Source organism: Crocuta crocuta, unplaced genomic scaffold (assembly GCF_008692635.1).
Source record: "Crocuta crocuta isolate KB4526 unplaced genomic scaffold, BGI_CrCroc_1.0 scaffold134, whole genome shotgun sequence".
In the NCBI taxonomy this organism is placed as follows: domain Eukaryota; kingdom Metazoa; phylum Chordata; class Mammalia; order Carnivora; family Hyaenidae; genus Crocuta; species Crocuta crocuta.
Window position 1 is genome coordinate 150,466 of NW_027530183.1, and position 20,232 is coordinate 170,697.

General features: G+C 32.8%; 1 protein-coding gene across 1 annotated transcript in view; it reads right to left on the minus strand.

Annotated features, from left to right (window-relative positions):
• The window catches only part of CCSER1 (coiled-coil serine rich protein 1), a 218,567-nt gene that overhangs the window by 146,383 nt on the left and 51,952 nt on the right, over positions 1-20,232 (minus strand). Inside the window, exon 2 of the mRNA XM_077765089.1 lies at positions 27-1,385. Coding sequence (XP_077621215.1) covers positions 27-1,344 — 1,318 coding nt within the window. The 5' untranslated portion in view covers positions 1,345-1,385. The remainder of the gene's footprint in view (positions 1-26; positions 1,386-20,232) is intronic.

The window sequence follows — 20,232 nt, forward strand, 5'->3', positions numbered from 1 at the left end:
TTATTATACAAAGAAAATCAGCATACCTTTGGCAGGATTTGATTCATATCCATATGTTTTGTGAAAAATATGGTGATCACCAGAAGAAGGTATTATCCTTGAATCTGAAATAGGATGAATCCCTTTAACACGATCAGCTATTGCTTTATGTTGCTCATAAAATCCAAGTTTCCTTGGAGAGCTTGTTGCCAACATTGTTTCACCATTTTGTACTACTTTATGTTCTTCTCTTAGCATATCTCCTGATAGGTGAGTCTCTGACTTGTTCCCATTCATAACCGGTAGTTCAGAGATTTGCAATAACACTTCCTTCTGATTAGCAGCAGAGGTTTCCAGTAAGGAATTAGATTCAGAGCTACATCGGCCTTCTAACCTGTATTTCCCAGGAGACATAATTGCACAAGGAACAGTTCCCATAAAGTCTATTGTCTTTGTAACAGCAGCAGGATTGGGAGAGATCTGAGAGGTAGAATCATTGTGGCCAAAGTTCTCACAGTGAGATGCCATGCTTCCACTTTTAGGAAATGCATCTGCTTCAGACACAGAATCTTCAGTCAAGGCTAAGAACTCTGAAGGTGTCTGAGCTGTTGTAAGATCAGCAGAAAGCAATGGTGATTGTAAAGAGCTTCCTGCCCGTTCCGTTACATCCACAGAACAAGATGGAGAAGCTCTTACTAATACAGGTTCTCTCTCTTGGTACTGTGTAATTTCCAATGAGAATCCAGACTGTTGTACCACTGAAATGGACTGGCTCTGTGGAACCGGCTTGGAAAATTTATAGTGAGATGAAAAAGATTTAGTAAGTAGCTTCTTTGTTGACTGCTTAACAGAACGACGAGTTTGTTCTTCTGTGAATCCAGAATCATCCCCTTCACTTTTGCCAGAACTTAGGCAATTTATAAAGACATTCTTATTAGTTGAGTGCTCCTTTTCCTTTTCAAAATCTTCTGTCAAAGATCTTGTTATTTTCTTATTTCGTGAACTACTAAAACCAACAGAATGTCTTCCCCTGGTTTTAATATGTTCCTCCAAACTCAGTTTTTGCATACTGCTATGACCAGATTGAGCACCATTTGAAATACTAAGGTTCTGGTTGGTAGTGTCTTGCTTAGGTTCACTTCCCTTCTTATGATGGAAACTAATAGAAGGAGTACGGAATATGCTTCTGCGTTTACCTGTACTACCTGAGCTTGAATTAGTGCTGGAAGGAGAGGAACTGTGGACACCAACTGTATTGCTGGAGGAGGGTGAAGAAGGAAGGGAATCATGTCTTCTGCTAATACTTCTTCTGAATATTGGCAACCGGGAGACCAGGGTAGATCGTCTTGATCCTGAGTCCCCCATTGGGACTCGAAGGCTTGCACTGTGATAGCCAACTTAGCAGCCTAAAAAAGATAAAACAAAACAAAACAAAAACAAAAAAAAATCAAAAGAATTCAATTATAAATAACACATTTTACAACAAAACATTGTTTTCAGGACATGGAACAGAACCTGGCTCATACTAAAATGATAAATAATACAATTCTAATCAGGATTTTTTTTTTAATTCATAAGAAGCAAAGTTATCCAATGATTTGTGCAGTGGATGTCTCAAAAACGCCAAGATTACCAAGAATATTTCATCTATTCAAAAGATTGTTGGGTTGGGAAATACAAGATCATAAGAGTCAAGACCCAGCCTTACTACTCACACTGGTTGCATAATTTGGTAAATTGTTTAATCCTAACTTTTTATGTCTACTTATTTAGATGTAGTAGGCTTGTGACAGCTATAACAATTGCCCTGTGGGTAATATGCCCCACCATTGCTTCTCTTGACCAGAAGCAGATATATAACAAGACGTAAGAAGTTATTGACTTGAGCTTAACAGAATCACAGCCCAGACTAAGGTATGATCTGACACTAAAATCTTCAAAGAAAAATCAAGTAAGAAGTACTCTTCTCTTTGGAGTTTGATTTTGGGACATTTAGAAGTAATCAGGACGTTTGACAGAGGAAACTAAACCAGAAAGGATACGGTGTAGTATTATAAACAAAATAAGGTTATGAAGAAACCGCAACTATGAAGAAAAGACTCAAATGAAAATTAATTCAATTTGTAATGTTGAGACAAGTGAAAATACATAGTGACAGCAGCAAAAGCATAAAAATGTATAAACCATATTAACATCAAGGTGCTGAAGATGAAGAAAAAGAAGGAAGAAGTGAAGGTGGCAGCTATGTAGTTCATCAACTGTGTTGTACCAAATACTTTTTTAACACAGATTATCTCTTTTAATGCTTCTAACTAAGCAGTAGATAATATTACCATGGTCATTTTACAGCAGAAAGGTAACTTTCTGTCATTCAGCCACTGAATGGCAAAGCAGGAATAAGAAACTAATCCTCATGTAACCACAGGATCAGCTCATAATCAGAGTGACAGAGATTGCTTTCAGTAAAGAGCCAAAACTTTTGCTGAAGGTCCAGCTATACTTCCATTTCAGAGATTCCTAGTATTAGGGTCAGTCTGGCTAATCTGATGGCTGCTATTTTTCACCGATTTTCATAATGTGCCATGATTTGGTTTCTGTTTTATTTTAGTTTGTTTCTATATGTCACACAATTCCTTAACTGTAATGTATACATCCCTCTGTCAAATATGAATCAGAATAATTCATTTTGTTCTTTGCAACCAAAACTACCTAACTGAACAATAACAAATATTATATAAAATGACCAGCCTCCATTATTCTTATAGATACATTATGAGAATGATCAAGTGAAATATTTTCATGGCCCTGAAGAAGTATGTAAAATGAAAAATATTTTCTCTTTCAGATACTGCATTCAAAAATATTTAATATTTTTGTCCTAAATGATATAAAATCTAACAGATTTATATTAGATGATTTCTAACTGAATACACTAAATTTGAATTTAAATCAAACTATATGTAAAAACATTCCCAAAATATTTGCATATTCTTATAAGTCTTTGGGAGAAGAAAGCTTAAAATACAAAGACACTTTAGGTCTTAAAGTCTGACAAATTAAAAATATCTTCATTGAGGAGAGCACTTGTTGGGATGAGCACTGGGTGTTGAATGGAAACAAATTTGATTATAAATTATACTAAAAATAAATAAATAATAAAAATAACTTATTTGGGGGATGCGAGTGGCTCAGTAAGTTGAGTGGTTGACTTTTGATTTCAGCTCAGATCATGATCCAGTGGTGTGGGATCGAGTTTGAAATACATTAATATTTCAAACTTAATTAACATATTTTCTGCCCCACTATCATAAACAAATGCTGTAATTTTGAAGTTAATTATATTAAATTATAACTTTTAGAGATTCATAATTGAAAGCATTTCCAGCTATAAAATCATTCAGTAATCTAAAATTTGCTAACATCTAAAAATATTACAGAAGCACAATGCTGAACAAGTTGAAGAAAACAATACATCATTACAACAACTATTAATGAAGGACAAATGTTACACTGCAACATGTAAATATTAGTTTTATAATTTTAGTATAGCAATTACCCTTTCTTAATAAAACCTGTATATATTTTCACATATTTTTAAATTTTCAAATCAGATAAAATAAGCATATTTTCTCAATTCTCCTCTTGGTTCTCCTCTTTGTTCAATCCTCCTCTTATTTCTTGGTTCACAAGTCATATCTCCTCAAGTCATAACAGATCCCAAAAAATATACAGGTTGAACTAGAACAGCCCACCTTCCACGGGCCTTACTATGATCAACATTGTTTTATTTGGGAAGGAAGATTTGTCATATAAGAAGAGTGCCATCTATTTATACTGTTAAACCTATAGAAATAAGCGAAACATTAGACTATTATACACAATACCACTACACAGATGCATACACATGTTCTACTGGACGTGATGTGAGACTCAGTTTGAACTCTACTGAAGAAACAGTATCCTTTGCTCTTTAACATCAGGACTTAACAAAAAGTTCCCAAAATATATTTTATTCGGTGATCTCTACAACTTTAGCAAACACTATCATTACCCTTAACAGAGTGCAACATCACACAGTAGAGCTAGTCTAAGTGACACTAAAGGTGAATCTTATTTGGCATGGTTCAGAAAAACACATTCTATTTAAAGGGGCTATATGCATTGCTAATGTTACCTATTTAAAATAGAGTAAAATTAAAATACATTCAATAATACTAAAAAAAAAAAAGAATCTATACACACACACACACACACACACACACACACACACACACACACACTTTCTTCCATGATTCCAAAGGCATAACAAGACAATGCAGGGTTTTATATCAATCATCTTAGAAACTGATTACCATATACACAAATAGATATGTCTGTCTGGGCAAATAAAACAAATCAAAATTCCCTTCATCTTTTTTATTTCCCAATATTTTTCAAGTATATGCTTAGAATTTGCATACCTCTCATATTTTTTTCACTATAAGCTATAGATGAAGAGTCACCTGATGGCCCATATATTAGATAGTCCTAAATATTCTTTGTTTGTCCTTCTCCCCAAATTGGTGATGTTTAGTTTAGAAAACTAAAAAACTCTTGCACACACATGCAATGAGNTCTGCCTAGTACTGAGTAAATTTCTATTTTCTTCCTTTTCTGATGCAAGTGGTGCATGATGGAACAGCATATAAAGTGATTATAAAAATGAGCTACCTGTCGAGATCTACCCCAATCACTCCATTTTAAAAATCACCTAAGAGGGGCGCCTGGGTGGCTTAGTCGGTTAAGCGTCCGACTTGCGCTTAGGTTATGACCTCGCGGTTCGTGGGTTCAAGCCCTGCGTCGGGCTCTGTGCTGACTGCCAGCTCAGAGCCTGGAGCCTGTTTCAGTCTGTGACTCCCTCTCTCTCTGGCCCTCCCCTGCTCACACTGTCTCTCTCTCTCTCCTAGAAATAAATAAAACGTTAAAAAAAATTTTTTAAAAAATAAAAATAAAAATAAAAAAATAAAAATCACCTAAGAATATTTTGGAGAACGATCTACAAATGAGATCAGCATTCCAATCCCTTATGCTGAACCTCCCCTAAGTATACATTATTGGAATTTAAAAAGAATGATCAATATTTGAAATGTTTGTGAGGAATGTTGATGAAGCAAATCTGGTACCAGCTCTATTCTTTCTTCAAAAAGATTTCAGAAAATAACCTAATACAGCCTAAATGACCATGCTGCAAAGAAAATCTACAATAAATGATGAAATGGAAGAAAATTAAAGAAATCAAATATTCTCTAAGTAAGAATTTTTCAACATTAAGAAAGTGATGGATGGCGGAAAATAAATGATCTGTAAGCATATCAAAGAGCATTGGTCAATGTTTCCTAAAATTAAATAAAATAATAGCTTGAAGAAGTTTCTAAAACAATCGTATCTCATCATGTCATTTTTTCCCCACAGATTTAAATAAGGCTCACACCTGTTAGGTGGTTAGAACTCAGCTGGAAAGCCCTTCAGTCCAGACTCTATTACAAAGCCATGCAATTTACACCTCAACATTTCTTTTTATGGTAGAAGCTATCTTTAAATGAATTTCTAAAATGTTTTACTGTTTTCCCTTAAATGAATGGGGAGCTAATAGAAGAATTTTTAACAGATAAATCACTACCACAACATGAACAGGGCCACTTCAGCCACAGGGTCAGTGAGGGCAACATGAGATAAATTCAAAAAATGAATGATCAGGACCAAGTAAGTGATCAATCACAGGGAAGAGAATGAGACTGTCAGCTGAAGGTAGAGTCAGAAATCACATAACCGATTAGATATGTTTAATTTGCAAATCATTAAATTTGCATATAATTTAGCCACACTGAGTACATGAAATTCTTTTCAACAAATAAACAAGAAAATAATCCAAACAAACAATTGCTTATATCAGAAATATCAAACTTCAGGTGAAGGTAACTACTAACAATGATTTGACCCTACAGATGAAATGTAAACAGAGATAGATGGTCCTTGATTAGATTATATGTAATCAAAGAATCCCTGGGTTCTACTCCTGAAACCAATAACTACACTGTATGTTAACTAACTTGAATTTAAATACATATTTTTTAAGACGATATGTATAGATAATACCTAGGAAAAAGAGAAGGATGCCAAATTAGCATGATAACAGGAACTATGACAATAGTAAAGGAGAATACATTATTATTCTAGCAGGATTTAGGGAAGCAGATGAATCCTTTGCCTGAACTGATGGAAGAACAGGGGTGGTGATACATTACTTATAAAGACATGTAATTTGAAACCCAGGCCTATAGGATCTTAGTTTTTTACTTACCAGAAAAGACAATAGAGGGTAAAAAGAAACATAAAAATAATGGGTTTTGGCCAGAGATTAGAAAGAATTTAATACTGAAAGAAGTCAAAAGCCATATCCACATGTGACCAGGCTTAGGTAAATGAGATTATACTTATATCTTTAAAATGTTATAGTTTATGTTTTGGGATTTACACACTATGAATGTATAACTGTTAAAAATGCAGACTCTGACATAAGAATATCTAGACTTGAATCTGTCACAACACACGAGCTGTGTGACTTCAGAGTGGCTTAAAAAGTTACTTAAACTCCTAGGGTCTAAAGTTTCTTCATGAGGATAAACAGTTGCACCTGTCTTGAAGAATTTTTATCAGATCAAGTAAACACCAAAAAAAAAAAAAAAAGCACCTAGTATAGGGTCTAACATGATAAATGTCTAATAACTGTAACTTATTTATCAAGAATAATTAACCAAGCTTGTGTTGTTTTAAGACAAACTTTTTCTCTAATTCAAATTAGAACTTTCCAAACCTCTCTCACCTGAAAGTTCTAATTCTGTTTATTCATAGATTAATACTGTCATTTCCAAACAGGATAGAATGATTATTAAAAGCTGCAGTACCTACATGTTGATGGGACTTAGAATTTGTATTGATATATATGAATAAACAGTGATGTAACCATTATTACATGTTTTAACTTGTCTCTTGCAAATAATTCCATTCAATTATGTCTTGCTTTTGACCAAAACTATTATTGACCATGATGATCTCCTTCCTGACAAGTTTAGTTCAATTTTTTATTAGGTAAATATTGAATTCAATTACTCAGTCTTAGTTTTTTATCTTCAACAAAATAATTCAACCTTCAAGAATCAAATAACTGACAGGATTATGAATATTCAAAGACTGTGCCTTAGCCCCAAACATGATTCCCAAAAGATGAATTTGATAAATTTGTTGACCAATGCCAATGTCAATGCAACAAATACACAAATTTAAGGAAAACAGCATATATCTAAAAGTATACATATTTGTTAATAAGGAAAAATTATATTATTGTTTATCATATCTCACATTGGAGAAATTTGCATTGGTTTTAAAATAATATTTTGGAAAATAGTTCCTCACAGCATTCTAAGTAAGTTTTCTTAGAAGCAGACCCTGAGCAAGGGATTCTTTTTCAAGCAATTTGTGAGAAAGACTCTCAGAAGGTAAAGAAAGGTATAACTGGACAAAGGGAAAGGTCAATCAAATATGTGGTGCCAATGGAAACTAACTTCAGACTGATCCCAGGGGATCTGCCGGACTAACTGACACTTTGAGGTGCAGCTGATCTTTTGTGTTCTCATGCTGATCAACCATTTGTAGACCTCCTTGAGGAATGAGGGAAAAAAAATATTTGAAACATACAGTAGGCAATGGATTAATTATCTGGAATATATAAAGGATTCTTATAATCAATTTAAAAAAGACAATCTAAAAGGAAAAATAAGAACATAAACAAGCAATTCCCAGAAGAAATACAAATCACCAATGAATACATGAAGTATATTCAAAACTATTAGTGTAAAAAAAAAAAAGATTTCCTATAACACAAATAGAAATAGAAAAAGAAAATAAAGGAATAAAGGCAGCAAGAAATACAAACAGGAATTTCATAAGAGAAAAAACAAATACTTATTAATCAAGAAAAACTGCAAGACATTATTTCCTACAACTAACATTTTAAAACTAAATAATATCAAGTTTGGGTGAGTAAAGTGGTACTTATAGACACTTATAAAGAAGCCTAAATTGTTAAGTTTATTTTAGAAAATTATGTATCAAAATATCAAGTAATTTCACTTCTCAGCATTACCCTAGAATAATGCTCATACATCTGCACAAAGAGATATGTATAGGGATATTCAATGCTGGTTTATATTAATAAAGTTAAAATAATATATATGTTAAACATTTATTTAAAATGTTTATTTAAAGATATTACTTATCTATTGTACAGCATAATGACAAGAGCTAAACATGTAAGGTAAAAGATATAAACTGACATAAAAAACAATGTCCAAGGCATTTAAGTAATAAAATCAATTAGTTAAAAGTTATAAATTACAAAAGTATCATGGAAATTTAAAGTAATAAATATCCTATATATTTACATAAATGTATATGTATTAGAAATGATCTGCAATGACCTATTTCAAAGTGTGAACAGGTGTTATCTTTGAACAGGGCCTTTGTATTCAGGGCTATCATCAATGAGGACGTTAGTATTATATGTAATATGATGAAGTTTTAACAATATGAATTAGTGAGTTATTTTTATAAGTAAATCTTTGAAATTCAAATTAAGGTAGTATAAAAATACATAGCTTATCAAAATATTATATAATTTTGAAGGATATAGGCATAAAAACATGCTAAAAGTAACTTAGAAGGCACACAGAAATTAAGAATAGTAGTTGCCTCTGGAAGAAGAAGAATGAACATCTGGGAAAATGTTTTTTCTAAAAATAATTTGAAAACAATAATAATTTGACCCAATATGACAAAATACAAATACCAATTCTGGGTATTTTAATAATCTCTTCAAACATATTATATTTTAACACTAACTATTTAATAAGTAAAGCCTATGGTAGTGCTAAAATCCTTGCACTGGGACAAAGGCTTTGTATTTACCTGAACCTACACTGTTAATACTGAAATTCATATTTCATACAGTTAGGATTGTATCTGTTTATAAATTGATATTTACTTTTCTATCAGCTAAAATTCTATTTACTTTAGTTATTGAGAGTTATTCTTTCTTCTTAAAATAACTTTCATTATTTCTTTACCATATGACAATCCATCTAAATATTGTCAGTGAGAAGTCAGAACCGAATGATTCATTCCAGGTTTTTCACGATATGTTAAATGTTTTGGTATTTCCATAATGCAAACATTAAACCACCACATCTTACTTTATATAGTTGGCTAATACATTTGAGTTATATGATGATTTGGAAGCATATGGCATTATGACTTTTTTTCACTAATAATAAATTGAGGCCATTATACTATTTTTTTTTCAAGGCTAGTAAACTAACCAGAGAGGTCTGTTTATATTTGTTCAAATTCAAAATGCATGCTTCTCTTAGATATTTAAAATGTTTTATTTGTTTACTAAATATTAAAATGACTGGATTTGGGGCACCTGAGTGGCTCAGTTGCTTGGGCATCTGACTTTGGCTCAGGTCATGATTTCAGTTTGTGGGTTCGAGCCCCACATTGGGCTTTGTGATGACAGCCAAGAGCCTGAAGCCTGCTTCAGATTCTGTCTCCCACTGTCAATGTCCCTCCCAGGCTTGTGCTGTGTCTCTCTCTCAGAGGTGAATAAGCATTAAAACTTAAAAAAACATTTAAACTTCAAAAAATAAATAAAAGTAAAATGGCTGGATTTGTCATATACTTTATTTTCTTTACTAAAAACATAAAACAGCAACTTTATAATAAATAACCTGCAGTTGTGCTTGCATATCAGCAGAGGGTGCAGAAGACCTTCCATTTTAACAATGAAGTCTTACAATTTTCAAGACCAATTTAAGATTTATTGGGCAATTAATTATCAAATCCTTTGTGTAAATGAAAAATGAAAGTTTCCAAATACATTTGCAAATTATGTTTTTTTTTTAAAAAACAAATCGCACCTTATAAAAATATAAAGTTTTGAATTAAAGGAAGACTCATTCTTATCTTGGAAGTCAGAATAGTAAAAATAAGAGTTTTTTTTTATTATTCATTTATAGAACTCGTATTTTTTTTTATTTTTTAAATGTTTACTTATTTTTAAGGGAAAGACAGAATGAGAGTAGGGGAGAGGCAGACACAGAATGTGAAGCAGGCTCCAGGTTCTGAGCTGTCAGCACAGAGCCCGATGCAGGGGCTCGAACTCAAAAACCATGAGATCATGACCTGAGCCAAAGTCAGACGCTTAACCAAATGAGCCACCCAGCTGCCCCTAGAGCTGGTATTTTAAAGAGAGCTCAGATTCAAATATACCAATTAAAGTGTACTATTTATTTTCCAACAGTTTCTTCTGTTTCCTAAAGAGCAGAACATATGCACTGCCTTGTAAGATATATATTAATATAAAAAAGATAAAGCATATAAAGATAGTGTATAAACAAATACAGTAGCATCTCTAGTTCCTATATACGTTGTAAATATCCCTTCATTTTTAAATTTTATTTATGATAGTGCATAGAACAGTGCTTGGTCACAGACACAAATACAAATAAGAAAAATACTATCATATGTCAAATAAGATGACACAAAACCAGACGGAAAGAATTTTTTAAATACAAATTAGAACACATATTAGTAGATTAAATTTAAAGATAGCTACACTAGACACTTAAATCTGTTATACCTGTGTCTGTGTGTATATTATCGGTAATACAGACACCTGACAATACAAATCAGCATAGACAGTAAATTGGAATTCACATTTTCAAGGTATGCTCCAGTTCCAACATAAACTGGATCAATATAAATATAAACTTAGATCAATATAACTGAAAGTCGGCATTGGTCTGATGAAAGGGAAAAACAGAAACTAGTACATCTGCAAATCCTTACTGCCTTTCTTTTCTTATAAATACTGTTGTAGCTGTATCCTTATGATGTGAAAGGCAGCATGTTACAGAATGTACTCATTTCCATTCAGTTATGTGTTGGCATGGTGTACATATTCTGTTAGAATCATTTTAAAAGAATCTTGGATTTGGTTTTTTTGTTGTTTTTTTAGGTGTTGTCTTTGAATTTAACATGCAATGATCACATTTGTCAATGACAGTGTTTCACAATATATCTGTGGATACCATTTCTCTTGGACTCTGTTTCTCCATTCATAAAATCAGAGAACTAAATAGATGATTTTTGTCAGTCTCTCTAATTTATTAAAATGCATGCACACCATCTGTGAAATTTAGGATTCATACTCACATGAACACACATACACACATTCACATCTGACAATAAAATGAGATTCTGAATTTTTTTTCAGTTCAAATAATCAATGAAATTCAGTATTACTTCATAATTAAGTGAAAATAAAGTTCTATAGCGTATTGCCACAAACATAGATGCAGTATGTTTTACAAAAAGAGAGCAAGACTACATCTGGGAATGCAATCTATCAGTTTCATGATAAAATTAGAAATTTGGTAACAACTTTCTTTCTTCTCCATATAGTGCATTTGCTTACATAAATTACTGAAATTGACCAAATCATATACACATTGTCTTACTTTTTTCTTATTTAAAATTGTAGTTTGTAATACATGAATTGAGGTGGATACAGTTTTTAGAATCTAGGAAGACATGGCTAATATTTAACATATTTTAATAACATTTCTCTGATAAGGTATCAAATTGAAATTATTTCAGATTATATGCAGACACATTTTAAAATGGTAGAAAATACAAACCACCAATTAATATATTTATTCTAAATCCATAAAATATAACTAAAAGTATAATTTACCAAATATATTAAAGTATATTTGATTAACAATGTTGTTCTTTTACTCAAAATTCATTTATTTTTAAGAGAAACTGCATAACATACATTACAATAAAGGGAACACAGTAATTCAGCTCATTCCTTTCTTCGTTAAAAACATACACACACTTTAAACTTTGTTAATAAATTCATTAAGTTAACTTCCAATGCAACTATGGTCCTGCATCAAAGACCATTATATGGAATGACTGACTGCTCTTGAGTTTATACAGATTCATATACTGTTAATTTGACAGAATAAGTCGTAAGAGTGAGCTCAGGAGAGAAGGACCTATGTTTCTGCCAAATAGGCTGTGTTAGCTGTATTTGGTAGCAAGAGTAATGTGCCTGACTTGAGTTACCACTAGATGGAGATTTTGCACCTTAGAACATTTAAGGAGTTCTACCTTGGTATTCATCTGGAAGGTGAACTTCTTTTTGTGGAAAAAGAAATAAAAATCCAGTTGGCTAAGTATCTCATCCAAAGACGTACAGATAGGTAGCTAAACTAACATTTATAGAGCTCAGAGTTCCTGTAACAGAATTAATTCTAATCTAATCAAACAAAAGCAGAGACTGTCATTGTCAGAAACATGTCCTTATTTCAAACAAAAAGACTCTTGTTCTGTACACATCTGATATACCTGTGTAATAAAATATTGTTCCAATTTCTGTATAATATTAAAATAAAATGTATTTTTCAAGAAGCTACAGTAACATAATTAGTTTTCTTGTTTTTTCCTTTTGTGGCTTTTTTAAAACAGTCACAAATTCCCTGGTGCCCTCATATTTAATGAGTACATAAGCCATCTCATTTTAATCTTCCTAAATATAGTTATTAGATAACTATAATTCTTCTCATCAAATCAATATTTGATTTGAGAGGTAGAGATAGATTTTGAATCCAGGTATTTCTGACGCTAAAGATAAATTTTAAAATTACAGCACTCTGCTGAATGCACAAAATAGATACAGGGATAATAATATTATATGATATTAAATAATAATACTCTTAAGGCTGTTGCTGCCCTAAGAATGTGTGATTAGGAATGGCTTAGTATCCCAAATTAGTGTTCCAATGACAGATCCATTAGAAAGTAATCAGAGGACTTTTAAATGATGCCTTAATTACAAATCACAGGGAATGTTAATTCTGCAGAAAAAAAAATGCACACAACTAGCAAAAATGTGCAGAGTATTGAGTTCAATATTGAGAAAGAGAGAGAAAGAAATAGTTGTTCCATACTACAGACTTAACTAGTCTAACAGCTGCATGTACAGGACTGAATATTAAATAAGGACATAAGCAAGATCTAAGATCATTTTGTGATTCATAATAAAAATCTTAAAAGAAAGAAGCATGCATGCAAGCTTCAAAAGAATGAAGAAAAAATATCCAACAAAAAGAAGGTTATCAAAAACCAGGAGAACATACAGGGAGTCCTGCTTGCTTTGTCTGTGGAGAAACAACATAATAGACTGAAACACCATGTATATATTTTATAATATAGACCTTATATATACATTTCAATGATATAATTACAGAATGAGGGTCATAATCATCTCAAAATATTTTTTTAGCTTTCCTCTAGACACCTTAATATCTCATTCTAGTTTTGTCCTGTGTAATCTAAGGGTTAAATTTCTGGATCCACATTTATTAGGTTTGGATTCTGGGTTGCGCACTCATTAACACTAGATAAACTGCTTAATCTCCCTCTTAGCCTCGGTTTCACTATGTGTGAAATGGAAAGAACAATAGTACCATTATAACTATTATGAGGAGTAAGTGAGCTATCATGTGTTAAGTGCTTAGACCTGTGTCTAACAAAGAGAAAGTGTTAGCTATTTTTATTATAGCAAAATTATGTAAAGTATGTCCAACTTTTCTATTTTAAGAATTTGAAATAGGGATCTATCTCAAGAATTTGATGTCTCAAATGTTAACAACTATTAAAGCAGCACCTTTTGAAGAATTTTCTCTTAATAAAGCTTATTTGGGATTATGTGAGCCTTAAATTAAGATTATGTAAATTTGGATAGCGTGGGTATTTTCCACAAACCCTTAAGGTAAAGACCTGAGCTGTAGCCTGGAAATGACAAGAGAGGTAACAAACCTGAACTTTCTACGTGAAAGATAAACCCTTTTTTTTAGTTTTCTTCTATTTGAGTATATTTTAGCTGATACTTCAGATAATTTTATGTTGTTCACATTGCTTGGTTCAATAATTTCAAATTTGTTTTGTTATAATAACTGACAAGCTATATAATCGCTAGCACACTATAAAAGTTACCTACAAATGGTTTTTTCATTAGTTTAAATATGACAAAGGATGTATTTTTCTGGCCTGTTGTATACTTTATATGTGTTTTAAATAGATTATCATTAATGTTGTCAAGCAGCATATTTTGCTTAAGGAAAAGATACGTAAACACGTCATTATAATCTAATTGGAAAAAACAATCCTCGTTTTTTGTCAAAGCAAACAGCCAATGAAGATTCTTCTTCAGATGGAAAGGTTTAAATCGCCAAATAAACCTGTTAATACCTCCAAGTCAACATTCTCACTTAGTCATATTCGGAATCTAATAGGAAAAGGAAAAGGGAAGGGGGAGGAAGGAACGGAGAAATGACTTGGAATATTGCTTCTGTGAAATAAGGTACTATCCCCTCCAATATTTCTTTAAGAAGTACTCACAGGAATTTCTGAGTAATAAAATCTTTTTGATCAAGATCTTTTAGAGACTAGACAATTAATCCTAGAAAGATTCAGAAGAGGTGATAAGTTTAAGTTTGCCCCTTTTTTGTAAAGTGAGAGATCATAAAAGTCAAAGGGAGAAAGATGAACTGGCAAACCTTAGAACCTTCCCAAACAAGGAAAAGTATGGAAAAGGATACAGAAATTGATTCTCTTTAAAAAATCCATGCCTACATAGGCCAGGATCAGTCCTTGAGGCCTTGGGTCTGAATACCACCACTCTAGCATACACAAAATACTCAGTGGGTTCTCTCATTCAAATAATTCAAATACAGAAGATACAGAGTAACTTCTCCTAACTACAGTGAACGCAAAAGAGAGTAAGAGACACTAGGTTCCTTTTCTGGTGGAGTATCTATTCCAGCCAGGGAGATAAAATATAAACAACAACTCAAATGTACCTGAAAGATACTACTGGACAGTGTATATGCCATGTAAAAAAAATAATCACAGTAATGAGATAAGTGAAGGGGAAAAGTATGCAGGTAGGGATATTTGAGCTAAATGAAGATCAGTGGAAAGAGCATTTCTGACATCTGGTACAAATCCCTGGGGCTGGCATCAGTTTGATCTAACTATATAACAGTGTGAGTTTAGAGAATGAGTGTGTGAGATGAGGTGGGTCTGGAAGGTGGAGGACCCTATCCTGTAGGGCTTCACAGGCTATGGTAATATGCTTAGATTTTATTCCAAATACTAGAAAAAGCCAATGATGAGCTAGGTTAAAATAGATTTCTTTGTAAAGGAGAGACTGTAGGAGTAGCCAGTCAGTTAGGAGATTACTACAATAGTCCAAAGAAGAGATGATGATCTGGTTTGGATAGTCATAGGACAGACAAACAAGGTAATAGACTTGGTTATCTTGGGGTGTGGGGAGCACAAAAAAGACCTGCTTATGGATAGGATGTCAGAGGTGAGAGAAGAAAAGGGAAAAAAAATGCCTAGGTGGTATTTTTTGTTTTGTTTTGCTTTGTTTTAATATCATTGTTGGGTTGTCATTTGTTTTAACTGGAAGAAGAAATGCTCTTCAAAATGACCATCAAAATGGTAAAGGCAATAAGGAATAAATGAAAAAGAGACATGAGAAGTATTAAATTATAACTGAGTATTCAACATAAATAATAAATCTTTTTCATATTGAATGTAAAGCATTCCTAACACAAAGCTTATAAATAAGTTCATTTCTGATTCCAAAGTTAGAAAATCTGGGAAATATGAAAAACAGTAAAATATAAAAGATGAAAACCATCCCATCCCATGGCACTCTATTGTTTTTATTTAAAGTCTGTTTATTTTGAGAGGGGGGCGGAATTCAAGAATGTGGCCTGGGGAAGGGCAGAGAGAGAGGGAAAGAGAGAATCCCCAAGCAGGCTCCATGTTGTCAATGTGCAGGGCTTGAACACAGGAGTTCGAACAGGGGCCTTGAACAGGGGGCTCAATCTCAAACCCTGATATCATGACCTGAGCCAAAATCAAGAGTCAGACACCTCACCAATTGAGCCACCCAGACACCCCAGGTACTCTGATTATTTTTAAATGCAGGGAATGTTCATTTCATGTGGCAGAATGTTAACTGAAACATGTGCATATGAGAACTGCATCCTTGTTTTGCATAATTCTGTGGTACTTAACTCTCATGAGTCTCAGTCAACACAGTAAATCATTCAAAGCAATGAGGAGTGTGTACGTTTTCCAGTATTTTTATGCCATTGAGATAAAGTAAAAATACAATGTATCTTTCAAGCAATATCTCATATAATCAACTCTTCACAAAATTTAACAATTGGATGATATTTCTTATAGGGATTTATCATAAATTACTTAGGGCAAAACATGCAATTTCAATCATTTCTACTAAAAATAGCAATCTTACACTATACTATTATAAGAATAACTAATCCATTTCACTTAAATAATAATTTGATGACATTAAATGTCTGTTTTTAGCTGGCCCAGCGCTGAGAGTTTTTATTAATGAAAGAACCCTAAGTGATGTTTTGGATTCTAGCCCAATAGCAGTAGTGCATCTCTTATCAGTGTAGCTGGAACAAAGTCCTATGTGTAAATCTCTTCTTTATAATAAATGAAGCTGTTCAAAGTCTACAAACTCTTTCAGGCCACTAGGGTACCATTTACTAAATTACCAGAGTAACACACTGTGGCTGCAGTCACCAAAGGCAAAAATGTCTAATCACACTATGTTTATTTGTCCTCAAGATGTGTCTCTCCCATTATGCAAGGATTAATTCACTCGAGGCCATGTAGACAGAGTAAGATCACCTCTCTGTAGCACTTGGAGAAATCAATTCAAGAAAACAGGCAACAAGGTAAAGAATACGGACACAGAAATAGGATACTTCCAAAGAATGTAACTTTATATACAGGTAAGTGATTTGGCATACCTTATTAAATCTCCTACAAAGTGGGAGATTAGGCATTAGGTATTAGGCATAAAGAAAAATTCAAAATAAATACACACTCGCTCCCTCCTGCCCTTAAGAGGTTTATAATCTAATTAATTAAAATATAAAAGGAAACTGAAGCTAAATGTGAATGATACTGTGGTACTGACTATAAATGCAATTATAGTTCTGAGAAGAAAAATAAACAATGCAGACTAGAAAAGGAAACTATTAATAAAGGAGAAAACTAAAACATGAAGATTTGAGACTAAACAGTTTTCATAATGTTTTGAATATTAAGAAATTAAGCTCATTTATTCCATAAACATCCATTGAAAATTCTGTTTTAGGTAGGACACTGAGGGTGCGCGCGCACGCTCTCTCTTTCTCTCTCTCTCCCTCTCCCTCTCTCCCCCTTCCTCCCTCTCCTCCCCCATTATGTACTGTCATTAGGCCATAGCATACAAGAGCCACAAAGCACCTGACTGATGATCACTGAAGCCAGTGGTTATCAAGGTATAGCTCCCAGCCGAGAAACGTCCCAGCCCAGCATTACCTGGGAAACAATCAGAAATTTATATTGTTGAGCCACAGCCCCAGAAATGTTCAGTCAGAACCTGCGGGGGTCTCACCTAGCACTCTCCCTATTAATAAGACCCTTGGATGATTCTGATACACTGTTGAATGTTAGAGATTGAACACCACTGATCTAAGCTAAGCAAGGAAGAACTCGAAGGCTATCACGAGATGATTAACAGCAGAACAAGAACTAGAGGTGTGATTTCTAACTCACAAGAGAGCATTCTTTTTACTCTACTATAAAAAAAATGCAAATTTTCTTTTGGTTCCAGTAACTTCTTTATTTTTCCCATTTCCAAACATGAACCTTAGAAAATTTAAAAGCTGCCTGTAGGGGCACCTGGGTGGCTCAGTTGGTTAAGTGTCTGACTTTGGCTCAGGTCAGAGCTCATAGTTGATGGGTTCGAGCCCCACATCAGGCTCTGTGCTAACAGCTCAGAGTCTGGAGCCTGTTTCAGATTATGTGTCTTCCTCTCTCTCTCTGCCCCTCCCCCACTCATGCTCTGTCTCTCTCTGTCTCAAAAATAAATAAACTATAAAAACTTTTTTTTAAAAATAAAAAATAAAAGCTGCCTGTAATAGCAAACACTTTGTAAAAAAAAAAATGTATTCCTTTTCACATGGGTGGTAAACTAAGAAAACTAAGAATCTAGATGAAAAATTTATTTCACATTTTTAACTAATTAAAATTTTATGCTTTGTTATAAAATAGAACTAATTTGAAAAAAATGGTAAAGAACCATACAAAGAAGGAAACTGTCTTTTAACATTCTTTTTCTATTTTTCTTGAGTTTTCTTTTCTTCTTTATTGGTTAGCTCCCTTTATATATGAAAGATACAGTTCTTTGTCATATTTATTTTAAATATTTTCCTATTTCATTTTTGTTAATTTAACATTTGGTTTTGCTTTTATGTAATCTAAAACATTCATATCGTTTATTATTTTTCATTGTTTTATGCTTTGAAAAGTTTTGTCTCTCCTAAAAGAAGGTGAAAATTCACCATTTCTTCAAATATTTGATGGCCCATTTTTATCTTTAACTCTAATTCACCTATGTTTTTAAGTATTAGTTCCAAATTTTAGTATTCATGAGAATCACTTGGAGAGCTTGTTAACAGATCATTGAATCTCATTCCCACAGTTTCTGAAATAACAGCTCTAATACAGTAAATTTAGCATTTCTAACAAACCCCCAGATGTTGCTAATGCTGCTAGTCCTAGACCACACTTTGATAACCACTAGATAAAGAAACTGATCAACAAAGCACCCTGTGTGTGCATGCAGAATCTAGGAATTACGTACTGTACTAGTTTACTAGTATGGCTAAATGTAAGTTGCAAAGGGGTAACATCAGAAAAAGATAAAGATTTGGGACTAGAGTACAAATATCCTTGAATGTTAGGAGTATAAATTTTTCTCTAAGGCAACACAGCCCTGTCCAAGAACCAAGAAATACATATTTATAAACACTCACTGAATTTAAATTAATTTAAGCTTCAAAATTTCAGCCAGCCTGAGAAATAATAAGTTTTTTAATTGTAAGCTAATGACTTTTCTTTATTTATGTTAACCTTCATCACTGGAAAAAATGTTTATAAAGAAAGCACCTATCAAAGAATGTGTGTGACACAAATTACCAAAAAATTCTATAAATTATTTTTAATGAACCAAACTAATCATTCTTTGCTTAATTGTAATTTAATTATAAACTTAACTGAATTCATGAAGTCTGCCTCATTTCCTTTTCCAAACAATGAAATTACAAAATATAAAAGAACAAAGTAAGAGTAAAATAGATATAACCTAAAATCATAAATTCTATTTAATAGAGAGTATTCAGTCATAACATAATCATTCAAAAACAATGCTAGAGAGTCCGACTTAAAGTCACACCAATGATGGGATACTTTTAAACCACAAAATTCCATGAAGTATTAGGGTTTCTCTGACAAAGATGATTCACTAAAAAGCTTACCTAAAACATGCTAGTAGGGTAACATGTTATCCCTAGATAATGATCTCTCACTGTTATGTTGTAGATTGCCAGGAAAAAATATATGGGAAATAAATACCCAGGTAAAGAACGCAAAGGCATTTATCTTCAAAACAGGAGAAACTAACCCTATGGTAATGCTTCATGACAATCATTTTACTTCCTTATACCAAATGCTTTGATGTAACTTTGATCACTTAGAACTCACCTACCTCTTCTGGTTTTTCTTTTTCTTTTTTTTTTTTTTTCCTGGACAACTCTTATCAGCATCAATAGGATCTACAAGTGAACTGAATAGAGTAACAGATTTTAATCTGAATTTTGTGAGACACAGTGACCCAAGAGGTCTCTTTTATGAACTATACAACTCCTTTACATATTCTTCTCCAAGAACTTACATATTCCCCTTCAAGAGCTCATAAAGGGAGCTACTCATAAAGAGGGGATCACAGTAAATAGGTTAGATATAGGTTTGTTGAACAACAATTTTTAGGGATTTGTAACTGAGTTCTGCTGATACAGTTATCAGGATAAGTTGATGTGAACATTTAGAACATTAAATATTCCAATATGTATAAATCTCAATTTCAGTTCTATATCTGTACGTATATTTACATAACCAATTAAATTCTTTAAAAACACCAATGCC